Genomic DNA, 23,154 nt, shown 5'->3' on the forward strand with positions numbered 1-23,154 from the left:
GCTCACCAACCAAGAATTCACAAAAGGGGACAGACACCAAATTGAGACTCTGCATGAAGAATTCTGCGAAATTATCCACCGTGTAAAACGTAAAACACCAAATAATCCATGCAGAATAGAATTAGGCCGATACCCGCTAATTATCAAAATCCAGAAAACAGCCGTTAAATTCTACAGCCACCTAAAAGGAAGCGATTCCCAAACCTTCCATAACAAAGCAATCACCTACAGAGAGACGAACCTGGAGAAGAGTCCCTTAAGCAAGCTGGTCCTGGGGCTAAGTTCACAAATACAAACACACCTCACAGAGCCCCAGGAAAACAACACAATTAGACCCACCCAAATCATGAGAAAACAAAAAGATGATTACTTGACACATTGGAAATAATTTACAAAAGAAACGGAGCAACTGGAATGCTATTTGGCCCTGAACAGAGTACACAGCGGCAGAATACCTGACCACTGTGACTGACCCAAAAGTTAGGAAGTGCAGCTCAGTTTCCACATCATTTTGTGGGCAGTGTGCACATAGCCTGTCTACCCTTGAGAGCCAGGTTTGCCTTCGGCGGCCATTCTCAGTAGCAAGGCTATGATCAATGAGTCTGTACATAGTAAAAGCTTTCCTTACCTCCTGCCAAATGTATAACCATGTTAGAGACACATATTTCCCTCAGATTACACAGATCCACAAAGAATTCGGAAACAAATCCAATTTTGATGAACTCCCATATCTATTGGGTGAAAAACGACAGTGTGCAATCACAGCAGCAAGATTTGTGACCTGTTGCTACAAGAAAAGGGCAACCAGTGAAGAACAAACACCATTGTAAATACAACCCATTTTTATGTTTATTTATTTTCCCTTTTGTACTTCAACTATTTGCACATCATTACAACAATGTATATAGACTCAATATCACATTATAAGTATATTTATTATTTTGGAACTTTTGTGAGTGTAATGTTTACTGTTCATTTTTTATTGTTTATTTCACTTTTGTTTTTTATGTATTCCACTTGCTTTGGCAATGTTAACATATGTTTCCATTAACAATAAAGCCCTTAAATTGAAATAGATGTTGTGACACAGGAGAGGGGAGTGGGCTGTCCTTCCAGGATAAGGACTCCACCAAGGTCACTCAGTCAGTCACTGCTGTGCTGCTGTTGCCCTCTGCTGGAGACGAAGAGAAACATTCAGTCACAATCACAACACTGTCATCTTACGGATAGACAATGATAACGGTATCTGGTAAAACAGACAGAGGAGACACCAACACTGACCTGTGTGGTCACCTGTAGAGCTAGTGAGCTGTAGACCACATTATCATCTGGTTCTGCTGCCTACAGAGGAGGAGCAGGTAGAGAGGTGAACAGGGACAGTTCTGTTATAACGGAGAGTACAGTTTAAAAACACAGTTCTCTGTGAAAGACAGTTGTAATTGTGATATGTGACATAAAGGTGATATATTATGCCTATAGGTATAATGGTGACATAACCATGACTATATTAACACTGAGGAAACAATCACCTACTGTTGTTTCTGATAACATAATACTAGCTGTGGCTAATCAGCAGAGCAGCTTTACCTTGGCCTGTACTTTTAGTTGGGCCTTGTGCTGGGGGATGACAGTGCTGTATGTGACATCATCATCATCTTCAGGAAATGGGGCCTGCTGGTAGAGAGAGACCCAGATAACAAAAACCTATTGTTGTATTGTTATAGTATACATTTATATATTGCTTGTTCCAAGACAGAAAAATATACTGTAAATACAATTGTTTTCTAAAACAGATGCAAACAGCCATAATGTTGTCTAAGACCAACGATGCATGTAGCCATATGTTGACCTTCTGTTCTGTCTTGAACTGATCAGGCATCACAGTGCTGTACATCACGTCATGGTGGCTGTCTGGGTTTGGGCTCTGAGAAATGGACAGGACAGAAGGTAAACATATGGCTACATGCATAGGAAGACTGAGTATTGGAACTTCAGATACTCAGCTCAACACTGCAGGAATTGAGTAGATAGAGAGAGAACCCCAGCTCACACTGAAGAGATGGAGGAGAGAGAGAGAAAGAGAGAGAGAGAACCCCAGCTCACACTGAAGGGATGGAGGAGAGAGAGAGAGAGAGAACCCCAGCTCACACTGAAGAGATGGAGGAGAGAGAGAGAGAGAGAGAGAGAGAGAGAGAACCCCAGCTCACACTGAAGAGATGGAAGAGAGAGAGAGAGAGAGAGAGAGAGAGAGAGAGAGAGAGAGAGAGAACCCCAGCTCACACTGAAGATATGGAGGAGAGAGAGAGAGAGAGAGAGATGGAGGAGAGAGAGAGAGAGAGGGAGGAGAGAGACAGAGATGGAGGAGAGAGAGAGAGAGAGAGAGAGAACCCAAGCTCACACTGCTGAGATGGAGGAGAGAGATAAAGAGAAAACCCCAACTCACACCACAGAGATGGAGTGATTGGTACTAGTCCAATATCTCCCCAGACCTAAACCAGGTTTATTCAGTTTGTACCTGCTGTGCTGTTTCTCTGGTGTGGCTCACTGTGCTGTATGAAATGTCCTGCTCAGGGTCAGCAGACTGCAAAGAAATAAATAGCAAAGAGATACAGGACTTGTCTATTTACCAACTAAACCACAGTTTGTTTCCATGATAGGATGCAGTCACAGATATATTTAGTGAACTGACAACTTCCTGATCTCTGTCTTTTAAACAGCATTTGTCAACGTCTTGAGTGTTATAAGACCTTGGGTTCAGAATATGGGACCTTTTATGTCAACTCATTGATAACCAACTGAAGAGGTAACACTAGAGTCAAATGGTTGATGATTCCAAATCATGAACAGAAAAGCAGATGGTTGAAAATAATAGAATATAATAAATTAAGTGTATCCTACCACTGAGTTGTTAGTTGTCTGGTCCTTGGCCTTATTGTCCTCTGGAATAAAGAGAGGGAGATGTCAATTACTTCTGAGTTTGTTATAGTACAATAATACCTCTGAATGGATTTCTTATAGACAATTCCTCTAAATACTTTCTGTCATTCAAGATAAATCACAAGCAAGCAATATACTGTTGTTCACAATGACAATACGTTTTGTATTTTTCTAAACTATTCTCGTTTTTATATTCACATAAAATGACTACTTACTATGCTTTGTCCACATCTTCCATGTGACTAGGATACCAGCTGTCACCACCACCAACATGCCCCAAGGAATCAGTAGGACTTTCACATCTATGGACCTGATGGATTACATAGAAGAACTTGAATCAAAAATACAATTAAAATAGATCATTATAAATTGATCATTTGTGAAAAGGTAATAACTTTTTGTTTACACTGTTCTGATAAATGGAACAATTATTTAGCTATTCACATGTGTGGAAGTTGACCATGCAACTGAAGAGATGATATGATTATTATTGAGATTATTACTATACAAATAACGTTTTTTTTGCGTGTGTTACTTGCCCTTGCAAACGAGTGAGAATATATAATATATACTGCATGACATAAGTAAAATATATACCCAAGAGGAAGTGCTAACAGTCTCTATATGCATTTAGGGACGGTGTTTGGTTATCTTTAACTGTTGTAGTGTATGATGGAATTGTAATGTTTCTTTGTGTTCATATTATCTAACAATTGCCATAATATGTGGGATAATACAGCTGAATGAGTGATAATAACCTCTGGTGGACGTCCTCCATGTTCCCCTCAGCTCCTTGACTTGTTTTGTCAGTCTGAACAGGCTCAGCAGTTGGAGAGGCAGAGGGTTGTTGATTGGTTGGAGCTTGGTTTGCTGTGAGATAAAATAACAATGCCATCAATGAAATTACTGGGATAGCAGATAGTCAGGTTTTATAGCAACATCACATTCATAGTTAATATTAAAATGAATTCCAGATGATGCCACTGGATAAAACAAAGTGAATCATGTTTGATCATAAAGTATGTGATTGATCTACTCACTTGACGTCATTGTAGTGGTTCTCTGTGTTGCAGTTTGTTGACTGACAGTGATGTGAACAGGCATCTGTAGTTTTCCCACTCCACACCAATACCAGTCAGTGTTCTCCATCTTCAGTCCACACATAGTCACTGTTAAGGCTTTTCTGTTGTTGGCATCACTAGTCCGCTTTAATGTCACTGATGTTCCATGTAAAGTCCCAGAATACAAACTCACACAATCACCACCCATCCTGCACCACTTTATATCTCCAGAGTTACTAGAGTAACAACGGACATTGACACTCCCTCCTTCTACTCCAGTCACCTCCTGTTGGTCCACATAGAGTCCTGGAGTACCTGAACACAGAGGTAAAAAACAAGAATTCAGAGAAGAAAAAAGTGTTTTTACAACAGGCTCATTACAAATTCCTTAAAGCTGCAGTCTGTGATTGGTACATCCATTGTTAGTCTTTTGAATTCATAATAATTATATATAGCCATTGATTGGTTGCCTCACGAGTTTAGTTCAACTGTTACCCCATCATGACCCCAAATATATTCTTGTTTTGTAAACAAACGCTGTCCAGCTTCAAAACACGGTCAGTTCTTGCACTGTCACGATCGTTACAGGAAGCGGACCAAGGCGCAGCGTGATAAGCGTACATACTTTATTTGTACTGAACACGACACAAAAACAATAAACAACGATGCGTGACGTCCTGAAGTTATATACAACACAAACCTTAACGGAACAAAATCCCACCAACCCGAATGTAAAACAGACAGTTTAAATATGGCTCCCAATCAGAGACAACCAACGAACAGCTGACACTCGTTGCCTCTGATTGGGAGTCACTAAGGCAAACATAGAAAACAAACCAGAACCCCCAACATAGAAACACACCACATAGAACAAACACACCCTGGCTCAACAACTAGAGTCCCATAGCCAGGGTGTGACAGTACCCCCCCCTAAAGGCGCGGACTGCGACCGCGCCTCAAAAAGAGCAAAACAGGGGAGGGCTGGGTGGGCATACCTCCTCGGCGGCGGTTCTGGCTCCGGACTTGACCCCCACTCCTTCTCTAACCCCCCAAAGTACCCCTGGTCTGGTCTGGCCCTGCTGGCCGGAGCTGGACTGAACACTGGTGGAGCTGATTGCTCTAGCTCCGACGTGAAGCCTCTGACCGGTGCCGGACCAGCCACCGGTGGAACAGGCACGGGCCGTGCCGGACTGACGACGCACACCACTGGCTTGGTGTGGGGAGCAGGAGCGGGCCGAGCCGGGCTGTCGAAGCGCACCCCTGACTTGGTGCGGGGAGCAGGAACGGGCCGAGCCGGGCTGACGAAACGCACCCCTGACTTGGTGCGGGGAGCAGGAATGGGCCGGACCGGGCTGACGACGCGCACCACTGACTTGGTGCGGGGAGCAGGAATGGGCCAGACCGGGCTGACGACGCGCACCACTGACTTGGTGCGGGGAGCAGGAATGGGCCGGACCGGGCTGACGACGCGCACCACTGACTTGGTGCGAGTGGCAGGAACAGGCCGGACCGTACTGGGAACACACACCACTGGCCCTACATGGGGATCAGGAACAGGCCGGACCGGACTGGCAACACACGCCAGTACCTCTCGCCGTGCCTCTACAACCTCCTTCCCCCTGGTGACCAGTGACTCCCGTAACCTGGCGTCCTCCTCTGCCAATCCGCTGGGCCGCGGTCTCCTGCTGGCCCGTCGTCCACGGCGTTAGCCCCCCCCCTAAAAAATTTCTGGGCGTCTCCCCTACCCGTGGACCAGGTCTCCATGTCCCTCGCCAGCCTTTCGCCCTTCTGCCACAAGGTCAAGCCCTTCTCCTCCTCACTCGGCTTGACCCAGTCGAGGAGGCGAAGGAGATCTGTTAGAGATCTCCCTGGCGATGGCTCCTGGACACGCTGCTTGGTCACATCTTGGTGGGATTTTCTGTCACGATCGTCTAAGGAGGAGGACCAAGGCGCAGCGTGATAAGCGTACATACTTTATTTGTACTGAACACGACACAAAAACAATAAACAACGATGCGTGACGTCCTGAAGTTATACACAACACAAACCTTAACGGAACAAAATCCCACCAACCCGAATGAAAAACAGACAGTTTAAATATGGCTCCCAATCAGAGACAACCAACGAACAGCTGACACTCGTTGCCTCTGATTGGGAGTCACTAAGGCAAACATAGAAAACAAACCAGAACCCCCAACATAGAAACACACCACATAGAACAAACACACCCTGGCTCAACAACTAGAGTCCCATAGCCAGGGTGTGACATGCACCTACGTATACAGTATAGCTCTGTCTATGAATTTCAGACTGGTTACACATTTATCATTTCATTTGTTGTAAAATGATATTTATAATTGGGTCATTATTTTGTATTTGACATTGCAGGTTTACAGGACAATCCATAGGACATTGCTGAGCACTATTCATTCTACTTTACTAGATACAAACAGTGAAGGGATCTTACCTGGAGTGACAGATAGGTAGAACCATTGTATTCTGATATCTGGTCCTCTATTGATCTCCACAACACACCTGTAATTCTCAGAGTCCTGTGACTTCAGGTTAGTCATGGTCATAGTGAAGATTCTCTTGTTGATGTTATCAGAGATTGAGGCCTTACCACTGCTCTTAGGATGGTCAGTGCGTACCACATAAGAACACACATCCCAACCTAATCCTTTACACCAGTATTTCACATGGTTGATGTGATTCAGATCATAGTGACATGGGATGGTGATGGAACCTCCTGTCTGCACAGACACATGCCTCACTGTGGACACATCAACACAAAACACATTTAATTAGAATTAACATTTAACAGAATCTGTACAAAGGAAAAATACAAAATGAATCACATTGCTCCAACACACAGCTCGTTCATGATTGAGATTGATTATACAGTGTTTTAAGTGAATAGACCCAGGGGACTTCGCCCTTAATTCGTAGAAATAGTAACCTTACCTGCTGAGAGTACAAAGATGATGAGGGTGAGGATGAGGAAGAGGAGGAGGAGGGAGAGATGAAGAGCCATGTTTATGGTTTCAGTCTGCCTGGTATATCATATGGTACCTGAGTACAAATGTGTGTCAAGTACCAAGGTACCAGCCAGAATGACTCTACTTCCTAATGTTAGTAGACTTCACTCTCTGTAACTCTCTTCCTGCTTCTGTTTGTGTGTACATGGCCCCCTCAGTGGCAGATAGCTACTATTGCATTATATAGACTAGTTTAACCCCAAAATCATAGTCACTACAATGTAATTTATTTAAGCTTTCAGCTTTCTCTAAGGGCTCTTTGGGACAAAGAGTCACTACTATCCTGTTACCCTCTACTGGAACATAGGCCACTAATGATACAAAGATTTGATAATTGGGTGACATGCACAATATTTCCATTGTCAAAAATCTATATTTCGGTATATAAGAAACGATATGATAAATGTACTCTGTGTGCTAGACATTGATAGATTTGAGGGGTCATGTGCTACAGAGATGTAGTGATGGGGACTAGACCAAGACCTCCACAGACTCTCATTTTAAACCAGGTTCATGGTTCAGGGTCCTCCGGACCACAACCCAGTCTGATGTGGTTTTACGTTCAACAAGAACGCTCTCTGTCTCTCTCCCTTTTCTATACAGGAAATGTACAGCTCACAACCACATATGTCCTCTAAGCATAAGTGTGAAAGTTAGCTCAGAATGCTGCAAGTTTAAGCTAAACTCATTCCATAATGTCATGTTAAATACTGAGCTATTCATTCTGTTGTTGGCTCCAATACAGCAAACTACTTCAGATACATCAGAATGTCACTCTCAAAATCACAAATGATCTTGAGAAGAATAAAATGTCTTTAAAAATATTCATGATTTTTTTTTGGATCGCTTTCATACTATTTTCACATGTATGTGGTAACATTTCACAACTCTTAGTACAAAACTCAAAACAGATCATCAAAAATGCTGTTTTTTCAAAACTTTAAGCACATTTTCAATTGACTAAGTACAAAACACAAAATCACACAAACCTTTTCACCAAACATGATCAGTGTTTCATCTAGAAATACCTTTCATATAAAGTAATTGCCTTTAACAATGCAATGCTCACAATACATTTCATATGATTCTCTTCTCATTTCTTTAAAAACATTTGACCATCACCTAATTCAACGGCGCTTAATGGTTAGTCACTTAACCGTTGGTAAACCTATTGATTTTTGACTGGTTTGTCTACTATATATGGATTTTGAGAACCACAGAAATACAATGTGTGTTTGTATAGTATAAACATCTAAATGACATGTATGATACATGATAACCATACATAATGAATATTCATTAGTACTAATTGATTTCACATAGTCCCCTGTAGCTCAGTTGGTAGAGCATGGCGCTTGCAATGCCAGGGTTGTGGCTTCGTTTCTCACGGGGGGCCAGTATGAAAATGTATGCAATCACTAACTGTAAGTCGCTCTGGATAAGAGCGTCTGCTAAATGACTAAAATGTAAAACATAGTGCAACCACTATTGGTCACCATATAAAAAGGTGTGTGTGAACACTTGCAATTACTTTAACAAGGAGCAGGATAGACAGCAAGGGGGAGGGAGAAATCAAAGAGCTGGTGGACAAGGGGCCGTCAGAGAGGTGGGCATGGGCCCCATCAAAGAGGTCAAAGAGGTGAGCATGGGCCCCATCATAGAGGTGAAAGAGGTGGGCATGGGCCCCATCAAAGAGGTCAAAGAGGTGGGCATTAGACCCATCAAAGAGGCCAAAAGGTGGGCATGGGCCCCATCATAGAGGTGAAAGAGGTGGGCATGGGCCCCGTCAAAGAGGTGGGGAGTCGTGAAGGTTTGAGTCTGTGTGTGTGACACAGTATCCAAGCATCTGCCTCTAACCCTAGGAAGCTCTTTGCCACATTTTCCTCCCTCCTGAATCCTCCCCCCCCCGCCCCCCCCTCCTCTCTCTCTGTGGATGACTTCGTCAACCACTTTGAAAAGAAGGTTGACGACATTCGATCCTCGTTTGTTAAGTCTAATGACACTGCTTGTCCTACTCACACTGCCCTACCCTATGCTTTGACTTCTTTCTCCCCTCTCTCTCCAGATAAAATCCTGCGACTTGTGACTGCAGGCCGCCCAACAACCTGCCCGCTTGACCCCATCCCCTCCTCTCTTCTCCAGACCATCTCCGGTGACCTTCTCCCCTACCTCACCTCGCTGATCAACTCATCCTTGACCGCTGGCCATGTCCCTTCCGTCTTCAAGAGAGCGAGAGTTGCTCCCCTTCTCAAGAAACCAACACTCGATCCCACTGATGTCAACAACTACAGACCAGTATCCCTTCTTTCTTTTCTTTCCAAAACTATTGAGCGTGCCGTCTTTAGCCAACTCTCTTGCTATCTCTCTCAGAATGACCTTCTTGATCCAAACCAGTCAGGTTTCAGGACTGGTCATTCAACTGAGACTGCTCTTCTCTGTGTCACGGAGGCTCTCCGCACTGCTAAAGCTAACTCTCTCTCCTCTGCTCTTGTCCTTCTAGACCTGTCTGCTGCCTTTGATACTGTGAACCATCAGATCCTCCTCTCCACCCTCTCCGAGCTGGGCATCTCCGGCGCGGCTCACTCCTGGATTGCGTCCTACCTGACCGGTCGCTCCTACCAAGTGGCGTGGCGAGAAGCTGTCTCCGCACCACGTGCTCTCACCACTGGTGTCCCCCAGGGCTCAGTTCTAGGCCCTCTCCTTTTCTCCCTATACACCAAGTCACTTGGCTCTGTCATATCCTCACATGGCCTCTCCTATCATTGCTACGCTGACGATACACAACTAATCTTCTCCTTTCCCCCTTCTGATAACCAGGTGGCGAATCGCATCTCTGCATGTCTGGCAGACATATCAGTATGGATGACGGATCACCACCTCAAGCTGAACCCTGGCAAGACGGAGCTGCTCTTCCTCCCGGGGAAGGACTGCCCGTTCCATGATCTCGCCATCACGGTTGACAACTCCGCTGTGTCCTCCTCCCTGAGTGCGAAGAGCCTAGGCGTGACCCTGGACAACACCCTGTCGTTCTCCGCCAACATCAAGGCGGTGACCCGCTCCTGCAGGTTCATGCTCTACAACATTCGGAGAGTACGACCCTGCCTTACACAGGAAGCGGCACAGGTCCTAATCCAGGCACTTGTCATCTCCCGTCTGGACTACTGCAACTCGCTGTTGGCTGGCCTCCCTGCCTGTGCCATTAAACCCCTACAACTCATCCAGAATGCCGCAGCCCGTCTGGTGTTCAACCTTCCCAAGTTCTCTCACATCACCCCCCTCCTCCGCACACTCCACTGGCTTCCAGTTGAAGCTCGCATCCGCTACAAGACCATGGTGCTTGCCTATGGAGCAGTGAGGGGAACGGCACCTCTGTACCTTCGGGCTCTGATCAGTCCCTACACCCAAACGAGGGCATTGCGTTCATCCACCTCTGGCCTGCTGGCTCCCCTTCCTCTGCGGAAGCATAGTTCCCGCTCAGCCCAGTCAAAACTGTTCGCTGCTCTGGCACCCCAATGGTGGAACAAGCTCCCTCACGACGCCAGGACAGCGGAGTCACTCACCACCTTCCGGAGGCATTTGAAACCCCACCTCTTTAAGGAATACCTGGGATAGGATAAAGTAATCCTTCTACCCCCCCCCCCCCCCCCCCACTGGCTATAGGGTGAACGCACCAATTGGTGAGTCGCTCTGGATAAGAGCGTCTGCTAAATGACGTAAATGTGCCCTTGAGCAAGGCACTTAACCCTAATTGCTCCTGTAAGTCGCTCTGGATAAGAGCGTCTGCTAAATGACTAAAATGTAAATGTAAATGTACTAATGTGTAGATCAGTCAAGGACAAAGGCACCAGTCGAGAATTACTCTACTTCCCAATGTTCACAGACCTCACTTTAACTCTTCCTGCTTCTGTTTGTGTGTACCTGCCCCCCTCAGTGGCAGATACCAACTATTGCATCATATGGACTAGTTTAACCCAAACTCATAGTCACTACAACGTTGTTCAAATCCCCCATGCAGTTTCATATTATTTTTAAATCACTGTCTTTGTTCATTTCATGAAAACAAATCAAAAATACATTTTTCATGATTTATTTTCCTGAGCCTCCTTTTGACATTGAAATGCTCTGTGTGATCATGTGTGCGTGTTGATACAAATTTAAATATATTTAAATAGAGAGCCCTGATTGGCGGAGAGGATTGTATAGACTAGAGCATGGGCGGTGTGTTCAATAGGGCGATATGGGCGACGCACTGCCAAACGGGAAAAGGAAGGGATTTTTTTTCTAATCAATTATATCACGGCAACAGTAGTTCAGTGTTCACGTCTGATCTGCCAGCCACTAAATGTCCAATCAGGCTAAAGTCGTGCTTCAAATGTCCCCGCCTGTTTTGGGGCGATTTCAGTCAGGTTGAAAATCGCCCAGAAGTCTCTCATAGCCTCTAATGTAAAATATTTTTTTTTCAAATTTCAGAGCTTTCAATACAATCTCTATGGGTTTCTGAGGGCTTGCACTTACGCGCTTTCGTCATACGTAACGTAACGTAACCATGAACGTAACTAAGAAACTACTCTTTCACCCTGAAGGCGGCACGGCAGACAGCACCGCTTGGACAGCGACTGGTGTAACCGACATGCACCATCTTTCAGAAAAGATTAAGAAAAATGAGCTGTCAAAGACCCACATTGATAGCTGTTTGAGATTGTCTGCTTTGGGGAGAGTGAATATTGCCACTCAACTGGATGAGGGATACAGGCTAGCTGTCCGCCGCCACAACGATGAGGTTAGCAACAGCAGAGTCGTGAACACTGTCTACGAGAATCGAGACGACCTCATAGAATGTTTTGAAGCCATCCGGACGGGTTCATTGGGTTCATTTGACCAGCCCACCGTACCAGAAGCTACAGAAGAAGGACATCGATGCTGTCTTTTATCAAACGTGCCCTCGACAGCTTCGCAAGCAGTGTGCAGGCCATAAGGTAAGATAAAGATTAAACAATATCATTCGATCTTTCTCAAAGCAGAGCTTTATTTGAAAATGTATGCATGAAAGGAGACTGCATTTGTGTTTGAAATTACATTATTCTCATTATATATGGCCAGTGGTGTAATCTATCTTATTTTATATACTATGTGTACTGTACAGTGGTGCTCATAAGTGTATGAACACATTCTAAAGCTGACTAAAAAGAGGAATAAAAAAATAAAAAAATCATCTTTTGGAAATTGATCTTAATGACTTAATTAAAAAAGTTGGAAAATCCAACCTTTAAGGACACCAATTTTCTTTTCTTTTTTATTCCTCTTTTTAGTCAACTTTAGCATGGGATCATAAGCTTATGAGCACCACTGTATACTGTGCTGAACATCCAGGCTATGTGAGACACAAAGGCTAACTTAAACACTAAAGACTTTATGCATCCCTGCCCATTTTAAGTGGAACTGAAGTATTTGTACTATACATGGATACATTGCATATACCTGTGCATCACATAGACAACAATACTGTACAAAGCCAACAAACACATTGGTCTGTTTGCCTTCAGGGACTCCTCTCAACAGCAGCTGCAAGAAGCAACAGGAGCCAAAAGACCCAGAACAGCTTTGAGAGAAGAGGAGAAGCAGAGGCTGTCTGAAGAGGTCTGCAACACCATCCTGGATCACACCAAAGAAAGGTTCTCTTTCTCTGGCCACCTTGTGAGTGCTACCTTACTGCAAGCAGACATGTTTGAAAGGTACTGCCATTCAAAAAAATAAAAAATCTGTTCATGTTCATTTTTACAAATCTATACAATTGGCCAGAATATGGTTGTTCATATTTACAAATCTATACAATTGGCCAGAATATGGTTGTTCATTTTTACAAAGCCATACATATTGTTTATGCAGTGTTGAGGAATGTGAAAGAACACCCTTGATTATTTTTACTGTGATAACTTATTTTGCTTTTGTAAGCCAACACTTTTGAGATCAGTCAATAAATGCTTCTGGTATTGACTTATATGCTGCCCCTGTCTTCATGTTGTTGCTGGACATATCTTTTTAAAAATGTGTGTAGGTCACCTAAATCATCAGAAAAATTGCCCCCCCTGAGAATTTTTTCAGGAGCCGCCACTGGACTAGAGCCTACCCAGCTTACCCCTTCAAAGTAGGAGGATACATATGCAAATAAAACAGAATCAGAATAATCATTTCAGATTGTGATGTCATTCTGTGGGTCAAAAACTCCATCCCACTTGAACATCTGAAAATCCTGGCGTTTATTTCTTCAAAAAGCTCTTACACTAAAAGGGCATTATCCAAATGTGTTACAATTTCACAGTATTATTTCAACCTCATTGTGTGGAAATATAATTTAAAAACAAACAAGAAACTCACATTTTTGACTGCACTGCCCCTTTCAGCAAGGGCTCTTTGGGAGCAATAGTCACAATTATCCTGTTACCTTCTGCTGGAAAATAGGTCACTAATGATTACACAAAGAAATGTATAGAATTGAGAGGGCAGGTGCTGCAGAGATGGAGTGATGGCTGCCTTCTATACAGGAAATGAACCCTGGTCACAGTAGACACAACTCAAAACCTCAGATGTCCTCCAACCTAAAGTGTTAAAGTTATGTCAGGAAGTTGCAGTACCAGAAGGCTGCAGGTTTCAGGTAAACTCATTCCATGACATGATGTTAACTACTGATTATAAATTCTATTGTTGGCTCCAACACAGCCAACTATTTCTGAAACAACAATTTCACACCTAAACTCACAGAGCACATAATCTTGTAACAAATTATTTTGAGAACAGTATAATGTCTTTAAAAATGTTTATTAGCAAAGCATTTATATTTTCCATTAAAGCTGGAGAAGGTAAAGACAGAATAGTAGTCCAAGGCTCTGATTCAACAAGGAGAGGATTTGTTACAGTAAACCAGACGACCAAAAATCAACTACGAAACAACTCAAGAACTCAGGATTCATAAATCATGCTAAAAACAAACAAATTAAAATGTAACCTTGTTTTGTGTGTGTGTGTGTGTGTGTGTGTGTGTGTGTGTGTGTGTGTGTGTGTGTGGTTTAGTTCTACTATCCTTGTGGGGACCAGATGTCCTTACAATGACAGTAAAACAAGGACAAGTTGGGACAAGTGGGGACATTTCACTGGTCCCTACAAGGTAAAAGGCTATTTTAGGTTTAGGGGTTAGGTTTAGGGTTACGGTTAGGGTTTAGGTTAGAATTAGCATTATGGTTAGGGAAAATAGGATTTTGAATGGGCATACTTTTTTGATCCCCACAAATACAGTAAAACAAACGTGTGTGTGTTTTATCCTGAAGAAAGCTCAAAATATTTGTGTACATGCCCCCCTCAGTGAAAGATAGCAACTATTGCATTATATATACTAGTTTAACCCAAAACTCATAGTCACTACAATGTTTTCAGCTTCCAACATTCTCTAAGGGCTCTTTGGGACCAAGAGTCACTATTATCCTGTTACCCTCTGCTGGAAAATAGGTCACTAATGATTACACAAAGACATTTATAGAATTGAGAGGGCAGGTGCTGCAGAGATGGAGTGATGACTGCCTTCTACTTAGAGGTGAAAGCTGGTCATAGACGCAGCTCAAAACCTCAGATGTCCTCCAACCTAAAGTGTTAAAGTTAGCTCAGGAAACTGCCGTACCACAAGGCAGGTTTCTGGTAAACTAACTCATTCCATGACATCATGTTAAACACTGAGCTAAACGTTATATTGTTGGCTCTAACACAGCAAATTACCTCCTACACAGTTCATTCGGAAAGTATTCAGACCCCTTGACTTTTTCCACATTTTGTTACGTTACAGCCTTATTCTAAAATGGATTAAATTGTTTTTAACCCTCATCAAACTACACACACTACCCCATAATGACAAAGCAAAAACAATTTTTTTGAAATTTGAGAAAATGTAAATTTATAAACAAATTAAAAAATGAAAGCTCAGTATTTTGTTGAAGCACCTTTGGCAGCGATTACAGCCTCAAGTCTTCTTGGGTATGACGCTAAAAGCTTGGCACACCTGTATTTGGGGAGTTTCTCCCATTCTTCTCTGCAGATCCTCCCAAGCTCTGTCAGGTTGGATGGGGAGCATTGCTGCAAAGCTATTTTCAGATCGCTCCAGAGATGTTCGATCAGGTTCAAGTCCGGGCCAAGGCAGGGCCACTCAAGGAAATTCAGAGACTTGTCCCGAAGCCACTCCTGCGTTGTCTTGGCTGTGTGCTTAGGGCCGTTGTCCTGTTGGAAGGTGAACCTTCGCCCCAGTCTGAGGTCCTAAACACTCTGGAGCAGGTTTTCATCAAGGAATTCTCTGTACTTTGCTCTGTTCATCTTTACCTCGATCCTGACTAGTCTCCCAGTCCCTGCCATTGAAAACATCCCCACAGCATGGCGCTGCCACTACCGTGCTTCACCGTAGGGATGGTGCCAGGTTTCCTCCTGATGTGACGCTTGGCATTCAGGCCAAAGAGTTCAATCTTGGTTTCATCAGACCAGAGAATCTTGTTTCTCATGGTCTGAGAGTCTTTAGGTGCCTTTTGGCAAACTCCAAGAGGGTTGTCATGTGCCTTTTACTGAGGAGTAGCTTCCGTCTGGCCACTCTACCATAAAGGCCTGATTGGTGGAGTGCTGGAGAGATGCTTGTCCTTCTGGAAGGTTCTCCCATCTCCACAGAGAAACTCAAGAGCTCTGTCAGAGTGACCTTTGGGTTATTGGTCACCTCCCTGACCAAGACCCTTCTCCCCCAGTTGCTTGGCCGAACGGCCAGCTCTAGGAAGAGTCTTGGTGGTTCCAAACTTCATCCACTTAAGAATGATAGAGGCCACTGTGTTCTTGGGGACCTTCAATGCTGCAGAAATATTTTGGTACCCTTCCCCAGATCTGTGCCTCGTCACAATCCTCTCTCCGAGTTCTATGGACCTCATGGCTTGGTTTTTGCTCTGACATGCACTGTCAACTGTGGGACCTTATATAAACAGGTGTGTGCCTTTCCAAATCATGTCCAATCAATTGAATTGACCATATTATTCTTTATTTGATTTACCACAGGTGGACTCCAATGAAGTTGTAGAACCATCTCAAGGATGATCAATGGAAACAGGATGCACAAGAGCTCAATTTCGAGTCTCATATCAAAGGGTCAGAATACGTATGTAAATTGGGTATTTCTGGTTTTTATTTTTTATAAATTAGCAAACATTTCTAAAAAACATTATGGGGTATTGTGTGTAGATTGCTGAGGATTTTTATTTATTTAATCAATTTTAGAATAAGGCTGTAACGTAACAAAATGTGGAAAAAGTAAAGGGGTCTGAATACTTTCTTAAGGCACTGTAATTTCACAGAATTTCTTAACAGATGATCTTGAGAAGAGTAAAAAATGTTTATTAGCAAAGAATTTAAATATACCAATAAAGCTAGAGAAGGAGAAGAAGGTGAAGAAGGTAAAGACATATCCCTCAATGAAAAATGTGCAAATGCTAAATAAATCTAGTTTCTACTCATCCTGTTTGACCTCAGAGTCGGTTTGCCGTGAACTTCACCACAGCAATGATGGTGCACAGGAGGAAGAGCACTGCATTAACAGTTTTCGGAAGGTAGAAGAGTGTTCTTTCCCATCTGTAGAAGAACAACATTGCTTTGAGGACATGACACTATGCAAATTGCAACCAGACAGTGTTAGTTGAAGACTGAGGCATATAGAAGGCATTTAGTTTTTTATTTTAAAACAACACAATTTATTCATCATATAATTAAAATAAATGACCTTTTTGCTTATTGAGTACCGACTAAAGAGGTGGTAGTGTTCACCTACCCCTGGGCTCCATCGTGTGTGTTGTTGACTGGGGCCTGAGAGGTGGAAAAGGACACAGCAGGAACTAAAGTTGTGGGTGAGGTCAGAGAGATGTCTTGAGGGGTCAGCTTTTCTGTCAAGGTTCAACAGTTTCTGTATTTCATTTATTAGTGTTTAAGTGACACAATTTCAGCGTGATATATCAATGTATCATGTATGCAAAATGACTTAAGTTGAATTCTGTGAATTTGAAAAACTAATTTCACTATATTTGGTTAAAACTGGTCTCTCATTACTTACTGATGATGGTGTCAGTCTGTGTTGTGGTCAGTTGATCGACAGTGGAGATGGTGATGGTGGAAGTGGGGGTAGGGGTGGTGGTGGAGGCAGGTGTGATACTCTGCGTTGTGGTCAGTTGATTGACAGTGATGTGAACAGGCATCTGTAGGTCACCTGTGGAACACCAGTACCAGCCAGTATCCCCCATATTCAATCCATTCAGAGTCACTGTTAAAATGTGTCTGTTGTTGTTATCAATGGTCTGCTGTGATGTCACTGATGTTCCATCTAAAAGACCTGAATATCTTCCCACCAAGGGGACATAGTAGATACCCATCTTACACCACAACCACTTCTTAGCTACAGTGTTACTATAGTGACAACAGACAGTGACACTGCCTCCTTCAACTCCAGTCACCTCCTGTTGGTCCACATAGAGTCCTGGAGTACCTGAACACAGAGGTACAGACACAAATTCACCAAGGGAGAAGCAACGCATGTCATTTCATAGACAATGATGTACACTGAGTGTACAAAACATTAAGAACACCTGCTCTCTCCATGACATAGACTGAACAGGTGAATCCGGGTGAAAGCTAGTATCCTTTATTAATGTCACTTGTTAAATCCGCTTCAATCAGTGTAGATGAAGGAAAAGAGACAGGTTAAAGAAGGATTTTTAAGCCTTGAGCAAATTGAGACATGGATTGTGTATGTATGCCATTAAGAGGGTGAATGGGCAATAACAAATATTTAAGTGCCTTTGAACGGGGTATGGTAGTACGTGCCAGGCGCACCGGTTTGAGTGTGTCAAGAACTGCAACGCTGCTGGGTTTTTCACGCTCAACCGTTTCCCATGTGTATCAAGAATGGTCCACCACCCAAAGGATATCCAGCCAACTTCACACAACTGTGGGAAGCATTGGAGTCAACTGTCAGCGTCTGGGTGCAGTGGGGAAACGGAATCAGGCGCAGAACACAGAACTGAGAATAAATGGCTTTACTCGACTCCAAGTAAATATAGCAAACCCTCCACGCAGGGAAGAGCAAAAACAACAGCTCAACAAACGACGTAACAAAGAACAATCATGCACACACTCAGGAGGGAAAACAGAGGTAATATAGGGAAACTAATAAGCCTAATGAGTAACAGGTGTGAACAATACAGACAGAACTAGTGAGACACAGAAACATCGATCGGTGGCAGCTAGTACTCCGGTGACGACGACCGCCGAAGCCTGCCCGAACGAGGAGAAGGGGCAGTGTCACGGTTTCGGCCGAGGCTGCTCCTCTTCCTTGTTCGGGCAGGCTTCGGCGGTCGTCGTCTCCGGAGTACTAGCTGCCACCGTTCTATGTTTCATGTTCGTTTGGTTTTGTCTCTTTGTAACACCTGTCCCTTGTTTGTGTTTGATTATGTTCCCTATTTAGTTTCGTTTGTTTGGGTCAGGTGTTATGCGTGATTGTTTATTGTCAGCCTGCCTCAGAGGAGTTTGTATCTCTCGTTGTTGTTTTTTCGAGAGTTCGCACTGCGTGCGCTTTTCTTGTTTATACGCACTGTGTTTGTGCGTAATTGTTTGCGCCACCCGGTTGGGTTGGCGACTCATTGTTCATGTGTTGGACATTACTAAAGACGGTTGAAGTCATCCTGGTTCCTGCGCTTGATTCCTTTCACTCATCCACACACAGCACTCTGACAGAATCACGCATCATTCCATGGAATCAGCAGGAGCGACCGCGCCAACAGCAGGTATGGAGGAACGTCTTCGTGGGCAGGAGGATCGGATTAACCAGGTCTGTCATGCCCTGGAGGGGGTGATGAACACTCTCCACCGATGGGAAACCAGCGGGGTACCCACGACCCCACCTACCGAACCATCCCCATCGGTCAGTCCTCCTGTCCCATCTCCGGAACCCAGTGGGATTCGGCTCTCGCTCCCGAGGGCGTACGACGGCTCCACTGCCGGGTGTCAAGGGTTCCTGCTGCAAGTGGAGCTCTACCTCGCCACCGTACACCCGGCGCCCTCGGGACACGAGAGCGTCTCAGCCCTCATCTCCTGTCTCACCGGCAAGGCGTTGGAGTGGGCCAACGCTGAATGGAGGAGAATGGACGCCGCTACCACTACCTATGCGGAGTTCTCCCGCCGCTTCCGTGCTGTGTTTGACCATCCACCAGAGGGGAAGGCGGCGGGGGAGCGTCTGTTCTACCTCCGACAGGGGATGAGGAGCGCCCAGGACTTTGCCTTGGAATTCCGGACTCTAGCGGCCGATGCAGGGTGGAATGAGCGGGCCCATATAGACCACTTCCGTTGCAGCCTCCGGGAGGACGTCCAGCGAGAGTTGGCATGCAGGGACACCTCGTTGACCTTTGACCAACTTGTCGACATGGCCATTCGGCTGGATACCCTGCTCGCCACCCGTGGACGTCCCGGGTGGGGTTCGCCCATTCCACTCTCCAGCACCTCCGAGCCGAGCCCTATGGAGCTCGGGGGTGCTGGCGCTAGAGAACGGAGGAGTAGGAACCCGAGGGGGGCCGTTCCCTGCACTAACTGTGGCCGTGGAGGGCACACCGCGGCTAGGTGTTGGGGAGGGTCCCCCGGTGGAGGAGAAGGCAGGTCACGCATTGGGGGGTCCCCCCAGGTGAGTAGGCGCCCTACTTACCCAGAGCTTTCTGTCGTGCACCTAACCTTGCCTGTTTGTTTTCCACAGGTTGCACCTCGTTCCCAGCATAAGGCGCTGGTAGATTCAGGCGCAGCTGGGAATTTTGTAGATCGCCAGTTTTGTATAGAGTTAGGGATTCCCCTCCTTCCAGTTGATAAGCCTTTCCCTGTTCATGCCCTAGATAGCCGTCCGTTAGGGTCTGGGTTGATTAGGGAGGTCACAGCGCCCCTTCAGATGATGGCGCAGGAGGGTCATGAGGAGACGATTCAGCTCTATCTGATTGACTCTCCTGCGTATCCGGTAGTGCTGGGCCTTCCCTGGTTGATGACCCATGACCCTACTATTATGTGGCGAGAGAAAGCTCTTAAAGGGTGGTCTGCCCAGTGTGAGGGGCGGTGTCTGGGTGTTTCCATAGGGGCGACCTCGGTGGAAAGTCCGAATCTAATGACAGCACTGCATATTCCCCCCGAGTATGAGGATTTGAAACTGGTGTTTAGTAAGACTAGGGCGGCGCAGCTGCCGCCTCATAGACGGGGGGATTGTGCGATAGATCTCCAGTCAGGAGCAGCTCTCCCGCGGAGCCATGTGTATCCCTTGTCTCAAGAGGAGAGGAAGGCAATGGAGACGTACATCGCTGAGTCTCTGAGACAGGGATACATACGGGCCTCCACTTCACCCGCTTCCTCGAGTTTCTTTTTTGTGAAGAAAAAGGATGGAGGTCTGCGCCCGTGTATTGATTACCGCGGTCTCAATCAGATTACGGTGAAGTACAGCTATCCACTTCCTCTGATTGCGACTATGACGGAGTCACTGCACGGTGCGCAGTTCTTTACAAAATTGGATCTCAGGAGCGCATATAACTTGGTGCGCATTAGAGAGGGCGATGAATGGAAGACAGCGTTTAGCACGACTTCCGGACACTACGAGTATCTAGTCATGCCATATGGGTTAATGAATGCTCCCTCAGTCTTCCAATCCTTCGTCGATGAGATTTTCCGGGACATGCAGGGACAGGGAGTAGTCGTGTACATCGACGACATTCTGGTGTACAGTCCTACCCGAGCAGAGCATGTAGCCCTGGTGCGCCGAGTATTGAGGAGGCTGTTGGAGCATGACCTATATGTCAAGGCAGAGAAATGTCTGTTTTTTCAGAAGTCGGTCTCCTTTCTGGGTTACCAGTTGTCTGCGTCAGGGGTGAAGATGGAGGTAGACCGGGTGTCAGCTGTGCGTAATTGGCAGACCCCAACCACTGTGAAGGAGGTGCAACAGTTCTTGGGTTTTGCGAATTATTACCGGAGGTTTATCCGGGGTTTTGGACAGGTGGCAGCTCCCATAACGTCTCTGTTAAAGGGGGGTCCGGTGCGCTTGCGGTGGTCAGCTGAGGCGGACAGGGCATTTGGGAGACTGAAGGACCTGTTTACCTCGGCGCCGGTGTTGGCGCATCCGGATCCCTCTTTACCGTTCCAGGTAGAGGTGGACGCGTCAGAGGCCGGTATAGGGGCCGTTCTTTCCCAACGTTCTGGCACTCCACCTAAACTCCGTCCCTGTGCGTTTTATTCTAAAAAGCTCAGTCCGGCGGAGCGGAATTATGACGTAGGAGACAGGGAGCTGTTAGCCGTGGTACAGGCCCTAAAGGTGTGGCGGCATTGGCTCGAGGGGGCTCAACACCCTTTCCTCATTCTAACTGACCATCGTAACCTGGAGTACATCCGGGCAGCTAGGAGACTGAATCCTCGCCAGGCCCGCTGGACTATGTTTCTAGCCCGGTTTGTGTTTAAAATCACATACATCCCTGGGTCCCAGAACGGGAAGGCAGATGCTCTGTCTCGGCGGTATGACGCGGAGGAGAGGTCCGTTGAGCCCACGCCCATACTACCAGAGTCTTGTCTGGTTGCACCGGTGGTGTGGGAGGTTGATGGCGAGATCGAGCGGGCGTTACGCACCGACCCTAGTCCTCCACAGTGTCCAGTGGGTCGGACGTACGTTCCGCTCGAGGTACGCGATCGCCTCATTTGTTGGGCTCATACGTCCCCCTCCTCTGGCCATCCGGGTATCGGCCGGACAGTGCACTGCCTTAGCACGAAGTACTGGTGGCCAACGTTAGCTAGGGATGTGAGGATTTATGTCTCCTCCTGTTCGGTGTGTGCCCAGTGTAAGGCGCCCAGACATTTGCCCAGGGGTAAGCTACAACCCCTGCCTATTCCACAACGACCCTGGTCCCACCTCTCGGTGGATTTTGTTACCGACCTTCCCCCCTCACAGGGGAGTACTACCATCCTGGTCGTTGTGGATCGGTTCTCGAAGGCCTGTCGTCTCCTTCCCATGCCGGGTCTACCCACTGCCCTACAGACCGCTGAGGCTCTGTTTACCCATGTCTTCCGGCATTACGGGGTACCCGAGGATATAGTGTCGGACCGAGGCCCCCAGTTCACCTCCAGAGTGTGGAGAGCGTTTATGGAACGGTTGGGGGTTTCGGTAAGCCTTACCTCGGGTTACCACCCGGAGAGTAATGGGCAGGTTGAACGTGTTAACCAGGAGGTGGGTAGGTTTCTGAGGTCTTATTGCCAGGGCCGGCCGGAGGAGTGGGCGAGATACGTTCCGTGGGCCGAAATGGCACAGAACTCTCTCCGCTACTCCTCCACCCAACTAACCCCTTTCCAGTGTGTGTTAGGGTACCAGCCGGTTCTGGCACCTTGGCACGAGAGCCAGATCGAGGCCCCTGCGGTGGATGAATGGGTACGGCGCTCGGAGGAAACATGGAACGCTGCCCACGTACATCTGCAGCGGGCCATCCGTCGGCAGAAAACGAGCGCCGATCTCCACCGCAGTGAGGGGCCTGTGTACGCACCTGGAGATCGAGTCTGGCTCTCGACCAGAAACCTGCCCCTCCGCCTGCCCTGCCGGAAGCTGGGTCGGCGGTTTGTGGGGCCATTCAAAGTCATGAGGAGGTTGAACGAGGTGTGTTACAGGTTAGAACTGCCTATTGACTATAGGAATATTAACCCCTCGTTCCATGTGTCTCTCCTCAGGCCGGTGGTAGCTGGTCCACTCCAGGAGTATGAGATAGAGGAGACTCCTCCGGCCCCGTTGGACATCGAGGGGGCTCCGGCGTACACCGTGAGGTCCATCCTTGATTCGAGACGCCGGATGGGGGGTCTTCAATATCTCGTGGAGTGGGAGGGGTACGGCCCGGAGGAGCGGTGCTGGGTGCCAAGGAGGGACATATTGGACCAGTCCCTGCTGACCGAGTTCCATCGGGGTCATCCTGCGCGCCCTGCTCCGCGTCGTCCGGGTCGTCCCCGAGCCCCGGGTCGGCGCACGGCTGGAGCCGCGCGTCAAGGGGGGGGTACTGTCACGGTTTCGGCCG

General features: G+C 46.3%; 1 protein-coding gene across 1 annotated transcript; it reads right to left on the reverse strand.

Moving 5' to 3' along the window:
- Positions 1–1,147: 1,147 nt before the first annotated feature.
- LOC311117945 (uncharacterized protein) lies at positions 1,148–7,032 on the reverse strand (the record flags this gene model as incomplete). The annotated part of the gene is made up of 10 exons (XM_084192837.1): positions 1,148–1,174; positions 1,282–1,341; positions 1,588–1,674; positions 2,516–2,581; positions 2,899–2,939; positions 3,153–3,247; positions 3,696–3,807; positions 3,978–4,313; positions 6,466–6,771; positions 6,963–7,032. The coding sequence occupies 10 exons, from the start codon at positions 7,030–7,032 to the stop codon at positions 1,148–1,150; spliced, it is 1,200 nt and encodes a 399-aa protein (XP_084048963.1).
- Positions 7,033–23,154: the final 16,122 nt, after the last annotated feature.

The sequence above is a fragment of the Coregonus lavaretus genome (assembly GCF_964263955.1).
Source record: "Coregonus lavaretus genome assembly, contig: HAP1_SCAFFOLD_3238, whole genome shotgun sequence".
In the NCBI taxonomy this organism is placed as follows: domain Eukaryota; kingdom Metazoa; phylum Chordata; class Actinopteri; order Salmoniformes; family Salmonidae; genus Coregonus; species Coregonus lavaretus.